The sequence below is a fragment of the Akebia trifoliata genome, chromosome 2, assembly GCF_017979445.1.
Source record: "Akebia trifoliata isolate Shusen 1 chromosome 2, ASM1797944v1, whole genome shotgun sequence".
Lineage (NCBI taxonomy): Eukaryota > Viridiplantae > Streptophyta > Magnoliopsida > Ranunculales > Lardizabalaceae > Akebia > Akebia trifoliata.
The window spans coordinates 32,498,266-32,508,947 of NC_141376.1; the positions used below are offsets into that span (position 1 = coordinate 32,498,266).

The following is a 10,682-nucleotide window of genomic DNA, read 5'->3' on the forward strand; positions in this document are numbered from 1 at the left end:
TCCTATATGGGTTAGAAGTTTTGGAATGGGCTGATTTTTGGTGAGGATGATCTCTACGGTGAAGAGATCATCCTCACAAAAAATCAACCCATTCCAAAACTTCTAACCCATGTTTTGAAAAATGTTTTGCCAAAATGTTTGGTGTTGAATATTTTCATATATGTATAGGCCTTTCGACTATCAACTATCACATAAAACATGTAGGTAAATCAAATACATAAAAACGCACAATAAATAAAAATTATAAATATCCTTTATCTTCATAATTAATTATTAATAAATTAAATATCGTTTAAAAATTAAACACGGAATCTGCAATCCGTGTCCCATTCCTAAAACAACATAGGGATGTGTGTTTAGATTGATTCTTCAAAAAAAAAAAAATCATTATTTTGAAAAATAAAATACCATATCAATCAAGAAAAAATGATTCTGTAAATATTTTTTGGAAAGTGTATCGTTCCCGGGATCTCTCGTTCCTTAAGGAGGCAAAATGTTTCTATATTTGTTCGTAATAAGTTAACTCTCCAGCATCTTGTAGTACAGGAAATTAACTCTCTCTCTCTCTCTCTCTCTCTTGTTACTTTTCTTCTTCCGCAATCCCCACCGTTAGTTCTCTCTCCTTTTCGCTTTCTCTCTCTCTATCAATCTATCACACGAAAAGCACATTTCTCTCTCTTCAGTTTCTCTCTCATAACTAATTAAATGAACCTTAAAAAGTTAAAAAAAAAAAAAACAGAATGAAAACGAATCCCTATAAATCATTCTCCCAAATCTTTATTTACAGAAAACGAATCAATCAAAGCTCTATTCTATATTTCCATCTCCATGACGATGGGTTAATTCTCTTTCTTCTTCTTCTTCTTCATTTTCTGCTCTATAATAAAGACTTACAGAGCAGAGCAGAGCTTCATCTCTCCTCAAATGAAGCTCTTCATCTATCAGCTCTCTTTCTTCTTCTTCTTCTCCATCTCAGCTGCTTCTCCCAGTTTTCAGGGACGAACTATTGACCCTCAAAAATTCACCTTAGGTTCGTTCCAATTTATTTTTTTTACTTATTAAGAAAAAAAATCTTTTTTTTATTTAAAGAAAAAGAAAAAGACAGATTTCTATAATATTAATGGCGAGTGATGATGATGTTGTTCGAATTGGTTTTTAGGAGAAGGGAATTTGGATCAATGGGCAAAAGGATTTTTGCAGTTTGCACAAGCCCCAGCTCCGTCGTACGATTCTCGTCCACAACCAATAGGCACTCTTGTTTTGGCCTCAAAGAGGACAAACAGACCAGACATTCTTCGTGATTTCAGGCGGTATCGAGGTGGTTGGGACATCACCAACCGCCATTACTGGGCTGTAAGTCCTCTCTCTCTCTCTCTCTCTCTCCAAACAAAAATCTCCCCCTTTTTTTTTTTTTTTTTTAATTGTTGTTCTGTTGTTAGTGTGTTGTGATCTCATACTGAACCAATTGCAAGATCATTGATAAAATCTTTCTATTAGTAATGTTAAAAGTTAGGATTATAGTAATGTTTTTCAATTAGTATCTTTTATAAATTATTATAATAAAATAAGACCACTAAACTTATACAAGGGTCATTGATGAATTCTACCTACTAAAATCGATTATTTTAACATCCCCCTTAAATTTTTGTTTTTTGACTTTTCTGTTAATTTTTTATTCTGTTTTCTATCGGAGAAACTAAATTTGTTGGTTAAATCACAGCACAGGACACTGTCCATACAAAGGATTATAGAATGTTCTGGAATAAGGAATTCAGTCGGTAATATTAGTTAAGTCTTTCTACCAACTCGATTTCTTTCCTCTTATGAACCATTGATCTGTTTTTCATTGTAGTTTTTTTTTTTTTTTTTCTTTATTTTTATAGTTGAAGAAGTCGATATGAACCGCCAAAGAGGCAAAATTGCAGACTAGTCATGAGATCACAAACAAGCTACATACTTTACATCAATATGGATTCCCATCTAAAATGAAAATCTTCAAATAATACCCCATGAACTAGAATGTATCTTTTACCAAAGAAATATTTTAGCTTTTACATAAAACAAAAATAAAAAAAATTTCCTTCCCCTCAAAGGGTCTTTTGTTTCTCTTTTTTTTAGACTCCAAAAAATTGAAAATGTTATTTTCTCCACAAAATCCTTGCCTTAGTACTAAAGTTATGATTATTCCAATAATTAAACAGCCCCACAAATGAAAAAATAAAAATAAATTAAGGGTCTAGTGTATATGAAAAAGAGAGTAAAATGGGCCCACTCCTTGGCCATGTTACATTGGATTAGAGTTAAGGGTATAATTCTACTCAAATACAAGGATGGGTTAAAGAATGTTGTTTGTGTGTAGTAGGAATAGTGATTGATTTGTCTAGAAATATGGATTCTTCAATGTGTTTGATTTTAAGGGCTATGCGCATTTACTTTTGGAATTGTTTTATTTGAAGGTTGAATCATGCATTGTTTTTATTTTGTTTCCTATTCTAGTTACAAGAATGATAATTTTTATTGGACACCACTCATAACTTATGAATATTTTGACTATTACATTTTGTAGTCCGTCGGATTTACAGGTGCTGCTGGCTTCATTCTTGCAGCCCTATGGTTCATTTCTTTTGGATTGGGTCTAGTGGTACATCATTTCTGTAGGCAGAGAATAAGCATCAACAACAAAGGCTCCAACTGTTGTCATCGAATTGGCCTTATTTTGTTATTTGTCTTCACATGCTCTGCAGCGTAATAATCTAATCTCTAAATCTTTTATATCTTTCTTGGGTACACACATGCTTTTGTTTCCTTTTGGTGCTTTCTTTTTCTTTTCTTTTGATAGGTAAATGCTTGGTTAGTACAAGAATATTGATACTTGTTAATAGTTAGCATAAGAAGTATGGGTTCAAGGGGTTTGAACCTAAGACCTGGGAACGACCTCCACAAGTCTTACCACTTAGCTAAGTGGCACTTCTTCCTTTCAGTGTTGTAGAGGCTTTCTAGTTACATGTAAGATTTCAATTTTGAAAGTCATCACTTGAGGAACTTATGGAGGTCGTTTCTTTTGATTTTCATATTTACTTGTTTTTTAAGTGAATGAAACGAAAATCTTAATAGTGAAGAAATGAAGTTAACTAGTGGTAGCTATTTCCTGCTAATTAATGTTGCTTATGGCACCTTGTTTATCCAATGAGTTCTTTTTCTTGTTTGTTCATCTATGCTTTGAGTTGTAAACCATACTAGAAGAAAAAAAAAAAAAATTGTATACAATATTTGAGCTTACGCTAGTATCTAATAAGAGGCAAGGCTTTCAAATAGCTTCCATACATTTCAGGATGTATTGGGATGCACACCAACATGACCAACTGGCTTTATCATTGTTACAAGTTGATAACGTAAGTTAAAAAGGTCACTGAATTGGTGTGGGTATGACTTAGAAAGATGTGGTCTTCCAAAGTTTGCTTTGAACATTTCTCCCATCCAACTTCACTTGAGCACACAATAATTCTCATTTGGACCAATGTAATTTTAATTTCATTTTTTTAAATGATCTCACCAAATATTACGTTTTTGTTAATGACCCAAGTGCAATTCCCACCATTACTGAGCTACTGGTCACATTAAAAACAGGATTAAAAAATGAAGGAAAAGGGGATTATGTTAAGAAGTTATTTACACAAAACTGCAGTGTAAAGTATACAATAAATGGGATTTTTTAACCATCTTGTATTTATTTCCTAGCTTTGGGGGCTGGGAAGGAGTCTGTAGTACAAATATCTTGGAGTTGTCTCTGAAGAGCTCACTTGTTCTTGAGCTGTGAAAGTATATTTGGAAGAATATGATGCTAGTAGTTGGTTTGGATAATCAGCAATAATCCATTTAGTGGGAATATCAGGAATAGAATAGATCAACTAAAACTATTAAAGCTTGGACCCATAGTTTGGTTGAAATATTGTAACACAACTTTAAGATTGTGGGTTCAAATTCAGCTTGCCCATCAAACCAAAAATTAAAATTTTTTTTTGAAACTAACTGATTTATGAAAGATGTTTGTGCATGGTTACTAGTTTTGTTTAAGTTTTTATAATTTATGAACCACAATTGTTTTTTGAAATTTGACTTCTTTGTGTGAAGTATTTGTAATTCGACTATTTTTGTGACTACATTTGAATAGGATTCAAGTAATGATTATTGTGATTTTTTTTTTTTCTCACTTGTGACTTTTCATCAGGATTGGATGTGTACTCCTCTCTGTAGGGCAGGGTGAATTTCATGGTGAGGTGTTGCATACTTTGAACTATGTTGTGAATCAATCAGATTATGTCGTTCAGACACTCAGAAATGTCACCGAATATCTTTCACTTGCCAAGAATATCAACGTGGACCAAGTTTTTCTTCCATCAAACATCAAGGAAGATATTGACAAGTTGAATGTGGATCTAAATACCGCTGCAAATACTTTGACAGATAAAACAAGTGAAAATTCTGGCAAAATAAGAAAAGTTTTCAGTGCTGTGTACGAGTCCTTAAACTTTGTATTTGTTATCAAATTGAACACCTCACTCACTACCTCAATTCTAATTGCTGTCATCTTTTGACATCCTGTTGCAGACGATCAGCATTGATCTCAATAGCTGCGGTGACAATTCTCCTTACTCTTCTTGGTCTTGGTATGTGATACTCCTATATCTTCCCGGTCTCTCTTAGAGCCCATTTAGATGCACTTAAAAAACTAACTTTTTTTACTTTTGAAACTTAAAAAGTAAGTTAGGATTCATTTTAGAAAAACTACTTTTAAAAAGTTAAAATCTTAACATTTTAAAAAGCAAAAGGAAATTACTTATTACTTTTTAAAAGTTAATTTCTCCCAAAGTTACTTTCTTCCTAGCTACTGTCTATTTTCTTTCCAAACGAAGTCTTAATACTGGTGTAATTCATATTTTGATTCATTTTCCACCTCTAGTGCCCTCTGTTTTAATCTTTGTCTAAGTTATTTACGTTATTTTCTTTTTCAGTGCTTTCTATGCTTGGGCACCAACATGCGGTCTACATGTAAGTTCGTGTTGTTGATGTCAATTTTATTGATTGATTAACTGCTTGTTTATGACAGGATGGGTTTTTATTTATATCCTTTTGATTCTCTTACCGTGTTATCGCAGATTTATCTGGAGTGGATGGCTTCTTGTGGCAGTTACATTCATTCTTTGTGGAGTTTTTGTAGTCCTAAACAAGTAAGCCTCTGATTTTAGAAAGGCTGATCCTCCATTTTAGACAAAACCATATAATATTCATTTTTCATCTGTATTAACATGATTTTATAGTCCCATTGCATAGTAACAGAACCCAAAACATTTTTTGTAAGCACTTGGTATTTTTGTTCTCCTTATTCAAGAATAAATCATGATGATTTCTTAGCTATTTTATTATGAGATCCATATGTCAGGATGCTCCCCTCTCAAGGAAATATGGAATCCAATCTTCCAAATAATCATCTCTTAAATACTTACAAGTTTGACATTTGGCATTGCTGATCCTAATCTTTCATATTTATTACATACTGCATGTTAGTTACTTATAGATGCCCTTCACCATTATTATAAATTAAGAGATCTTCTATTGCCACACCAACTTAATGCCACCCCAAGATGTTTGCTGATTCTTTGGTAATTTACATATGAATTCGGGTGACATTAATAAAAGTTGGTGTGTCAATAGCATCTCTCTACTGATAAAAAAATAAATAGAATATCTCTAAATTAAGGCCATAAATTTCCCCTTTTTGGATAGATGTCATTGATGTTAATTTTCTTTTCTTTTTTATTTTGCCAAAATATTAATAAATTTGTTTTCTCTCCAAGATTTTTTTTTTTGTACTCTCCCTGGACTTTGTTTGCTTAACTGAAAAGAGATGCATAGTGAAGCCCCTATTTTTTTATTTCTATTTTGATTTAATTTTTTTTACTTTGGTCTTTATCAGTGCGATTTCTGACACTTGTGTTGCAATGGGAGAATGGGTTGACAATCCCCAAGCTGAGACAGCTCTCAGTAACATTCTCCCTTGTGTCGATCAAGCTACTACAAACAAGACCCTGATCCAGAGTAAGGAAGTCATCATCCAACTTGTGAATGTTGTCAACACGGCAATATATACCTATGCCAACTGGAATCCACCACCTCAGGCCACTCCTTATTACTACAATCAGTCCGGGCCTCTAATGCTGCCTCTTTGTTCCCCATTTGATTACGAGTTGCATGATCGTCCATGTGTACCTCAAGAAGTGTCCTTTTCCAATGCTTCTATGGTATGTTTCTACCCTTATCACTTGCCTAGAACCTTCATTGAACCTTTAACGACTATTCTCTTCAAAGTAGTATTTTTCTTTTTCTATGACTAGTGGACCATTTGTTCTAAATGAATTAAAGGATAACATTTGCAGAACAGTACCCGTGTACAACATGCTCTTATATGTTTAAACGTATGAGATTCTGCAATCCATGGCTTTTGGGTAATCTTGACTTGACCAACTAACACAAAATGCATGTCTTGCATTAGAACATCTCAAAGACTGGTTTGGGAATTCCTCAACATCATGCATTAGAATAATTAATATTTTTAAGTATTTATTTATTTATTTTGAAGAAGAAGATGTACTGTTCTTGTTGTGTACATGTCTTCTATTCTGTAGGCAGTACGCTGGGTTGCGGGGGTTCCTATTTTGGGAAGATAGACACGTTTTTTCTCTACTCCTGGTTTTTTTATATAGAGAGCTCTAGGGTTGTTAATCTTAAAGGAAAATTGTGATTGTTCTTAATCTGATCCGTGGACGTTGTCACACTGCTGAGCAACGTAAATCATTGTGTTCTTGTGTTATCTTTGTTCTTTTTGCTGCTTTGTTTTTCACAGTTCTTCCATCGAAGGAAAATCATTTTAGATGATTTTGTGAGCAAAATCATATAAGTCACACTACCTTCTACCGTGTTTTTAATTAATGTCATCTTTTGGTTCCAAACTTATTGAAATTGTTTTTTTGATTAATTCTTTTACTGAGTATGTATAAAAAAATTTCAGGTGTGGCAGAATTACACATGCACGGTATCTGAATCTGGTTTATGCACGAGTACGGGAAGGATAACCCCAGAAATGTATGCTCATTTGGTTGATGCTGTGAATGCAAGTTACGCTCTCGAACACTACGCTCCACCTTTACTGAGTCTCCAAGATTGCAATTTTGTCCGCGAGACATTCAGGAATATTATTTCGGACCACTGCCCTCCATTGGAGCATTATCTTCAAATGTTGAATGCAGGTTTGGGACTTATCTCGGTGGGTATCATGCTTTGCCTCATCCTATGGATGGCTTATGCGAACATTCCCCAAAGGGAGGAAATGTTTGCAAAGGTGCAAGTCATTCCAAAAAAGGATCAAGGCACCAACAACAATGACGACAATGCCTCCTCACCATTAAGTCAAGTTTGAGGCTTAGGTCCCCGTTATAGCGATTAAAAAAGAAATGTAGATATCCCAAATATCTTAGAGTAGTAGAAAAAACATGAGATTAGGCTTTTTTTTTTTATTATATATATATTAAATTTTCCTGCCAATCTTACCCCCTTAGCAGGAGCAGGTGAAACCCAGATGGGGCGAAGCACCATCTTGAGGTTGGGGAATATGTGTACTTGGTTTCATTAGTAGTACATGTAATGTAGGGCACTTGCTATGTAATATCATTGTCATCAAAGTGAAACAAATCCTTGATTGCTTACATGAAAATATATCGTACCCTTGTACCCAAACAAATTTTGTTGGATTTTTCTGATTTTTCCAAAGAAGCCTGGAGGATACGGACTTGAATTTGATGACGATTGGCTTGCAAGATTTCCTCACTTAGTTCCACTGTTTAACTTGTGTAACGAAAATTTTGAATTATTATTATTTTTTTTTTTTTTTTTTTGGACATAAATAGGCATGTTCTACTCGTGATTGGAAAAGAGAACTTATATTGGCACACTAACATTTACTAACAGCAATTGTTGAGATTATATATTAGATCATAAGTAAGATTGTAGAGACAACACAATCATCTTTGTTCTAAGATTTCTTGGAAAAATTGATGAGACCAATTGGTAAGTATGGAAACAAAGAACTATGTTAAGAGTGAAAGATAGATGGAAGGAGAAAAAGAGATGAAATGAATTTGATTTCAAAAATCATATAGGAAATCTCTTCTTTCAAAATTCTAGATATTAAAACTTTAATGAAAGTGAGGGAATGTGAGAAGTGGGGGAAGAGGTAAGGAGAAAAAGAGTCAGACAATTAGATCGAATTTGATTTAAAATGCTGAAGTGACCTCATGCTTGAGGTATATATATGGGGAATGCGAACATCCAATACTTTATAGGGACTTTAGCATTGTCCAACACTTTTTTTTTTCAATAATATCATTTTTCGTTTTGTCTTTTAGTGAAAAAGATAAGTGATATTGGTCTTTTATATAATAAATGCTTATTTACATAATAAATACTATAAGCATTTAAGTATTGTGAATTAAATATCTTTTTTTTTTGTAGTAAATGTTTTGGAAATCAATGTCAACATAATAAATGTATTTATTGTATAAAAGATTAACATGTCCTTGTATTTTTCACTAACAGACAAAACGAAGAGGAGTATTATTGGAAAAAAATATTGGATAATGCTAACGTCCCCATGAGGTCTTGGATGTTAGCATATATATATATATATATATGGGAAATGTTCAGCACCCTAAGTTTTACCACACACTTTAACAAACGTTTTTTGTCCTACATGGGTTTGAAGTTTTGGAATGGGCTGATTTTTGGTGAGGATGATCTCTATGATTAGAAGATCATCCTCCCCAAAAATCAGCCCATTTCGAAATGTTTAACCCCATGTTTACATATTGAAAAATCGTAGACCGTCCATTTTTTGTAAACCATTTTTTATGGGGTTAGAAGTTTTGGAATGAGCTGATTTTTGGTGAGGATGATCTCCTCACCATAGAGATCATCCTCACCAAAAATCAGCCCATTTCGAAATGTTTAACCCCATGTTTACATATTGAAAAATCGTAGACCGTCCATTTTTTGTAAACCATTTTTTATGGGGTTAGAAGTTTTGGAATGAGCTGATTTTTGGTGAGGATGATCTCCTCACCATAGAGATCATCCTCACCAAAAATCAGCCCATTCCAAAACTTCTAACCCATGTAAGACAAAACATGTTTGTTAAAGTGTGTGGTAAAGCTTAGGGTGCTGAACGGGACCCTATATATATATATATATATATAGATATATGGGTCCCGTTTTGCACCCTACACTTTACCTTATGCTTTACCTAACGTGTTTTGTCCTGCATAGGTTAGAAGTTTTGGAATAGGTTGATTTTTGGTAAGGATGATCTCTATGATGAGGAGATCATCCTCACCAAATCAGCCCATTCCAAAACTTCTAACCTTGTCAAAAATGGTTAACAAAAAATGGACGGTCCATGATTTTTCAACTTGTAAACATGGGACTAGAAATTTCGGAATGGGCTGATTTTTAGCGAGGAGGATCTTCTAACCGTAGAGATCATCCTCACCAAAAATCAGTCCATTCCAAAACTTCTAACCATGTAGGATAAAACACGTAGGGTAAAGCGTAGGGTGCTGAACATTTCCCTATATATATAGGGGACAAATCGTGGGACGTCTCAAAAATCGTCTGAGAAACAGATGCGTGGGCTTCGTTGGATTTTGGGGGTCTAACAGTCTAGATCACATATTCAACCAAGTGCGGGACAGCTGGGACGTCTCAAGTTTGCTTTAATTTTATTTGAGGTATTTCAAATACCTCCCTCCATTTTTTTTATTATTGAAACTCTCTCATTCTCTAAAATAAACTCTCATTTTCATTCTCTCTCACACACGTCTCCTGGTCTCTACTGAAATCACAGAGAAACGAACGAAGCCCACACACACACACACACACTCTCTCTCTCTCTCTCTCCGGCTTCAAAGAACTGCCCCTATAAAATTTCCATTTTCTTCAATTTCTTTTGAAGGATTACTCATCAAAGCTTTTTCTTCATCTTCATCAGTGGGTTGGGTTTCAAAGTCTTGTTCTTGATTTAGACTGTTGGGATGGATGTGATCAGGGTCTTGATGGTTATGCCTTGAGGAGTAAGTGATGATGAGTACTGAAGCATTTGTTCTGCATCTCTTAATTTGCTTTTCTGCTGAACAACCTTTAGATGTGCTACATCTATAATAGCCCCTGTGAAGATCATTAGAGAGAAAAGGGAGTGAGATTACTTGATGTGGGTATTTAAAATTGTTTGTCAATATTTGATAACTTCTCTCTTAGTTGTGCATTGATTTTGAAAGTTTCAGGTGTTAACACTTCAGGCTTCAAATTTAACATCAGAAGATCTAACCTTAACAGTTCTTACTCCAGCATCATTTACTCCACCCCAGTCAGTGGTGTCGTTAAATTTTACACCTTCAACACCAATGAGCCCATTTGTTGGCTTCTTTAAATTTGCAGGAAGAATGAGTGGAGATAGAGGCAGTACTACTAGAAGAAGATATGTTTCTTTTGACGAGATTGCAGTCATATTGAATGCTATCCACCATCTTCAATTGTTTTGAGACGATTGTTTATCTTTGGTTCGATATTTTTTAGAA

At 34.1% G+C, this 10,682-nt stretch overlaps 1 protein-coding gene across 1 annotated transcript; it reads left to right on the plus strand.

Annotated features, from left to right (window-relative positions):
• The first annotated feature begins 757 nt into the window (after nt 1-757).
• On the plus strand, nt 758-7,768 carry LOC147410178 (uncharacterized). The gene is made up of 9 exons (XM_086432417.1): nt 758-1,030; nt 1,160-1,353; nt 2,567-2,745; nt 4,229-4,513; nt 4,609-4,667; nt 5,013-5,049; nt 5,157-5,228; nt 5,975-6,299; nt 7,067-7,768. The coding sequence occupies exons 1-9, from the start codon at nt 925-927 to the stop codon at nt 7,472-7,474; spliced, it is 1,665 nt and encodes a 554-aa protein (XP_086288543.1). The 5' UTR covers nt 758-924; the 3' UTR covers nt 7,475-7,768.
• The last annotated feature ends 2,914 nt before the right edge of the window (nt 7,769-10,682 follow it).

Bases quoted from the DNA above. Each gene is read 5' to 3' on its own strand.
- LOC147410178 (XM_086432417.1), top strand. From the start codon at position 925: ATGAAGCTCTTCATCTATCAGCTCTCTTTCTTCTTCTTCTTCTCCATC. The intron at 1,354-2,566 runs GTAAGTCCTCTC...TACATTTTGTAG, and splicing joins CCAACCGCCATTACTGGGCT to TCCGTCGGATTTACAGGTGC. The intron at 2,746-4,228 runs GTAATAATCTAA...ACTTTTCATCAG, and splicing joins GTCTTCACATGCTCTGCAGC to GATTGGATGTGTACTCCTCT.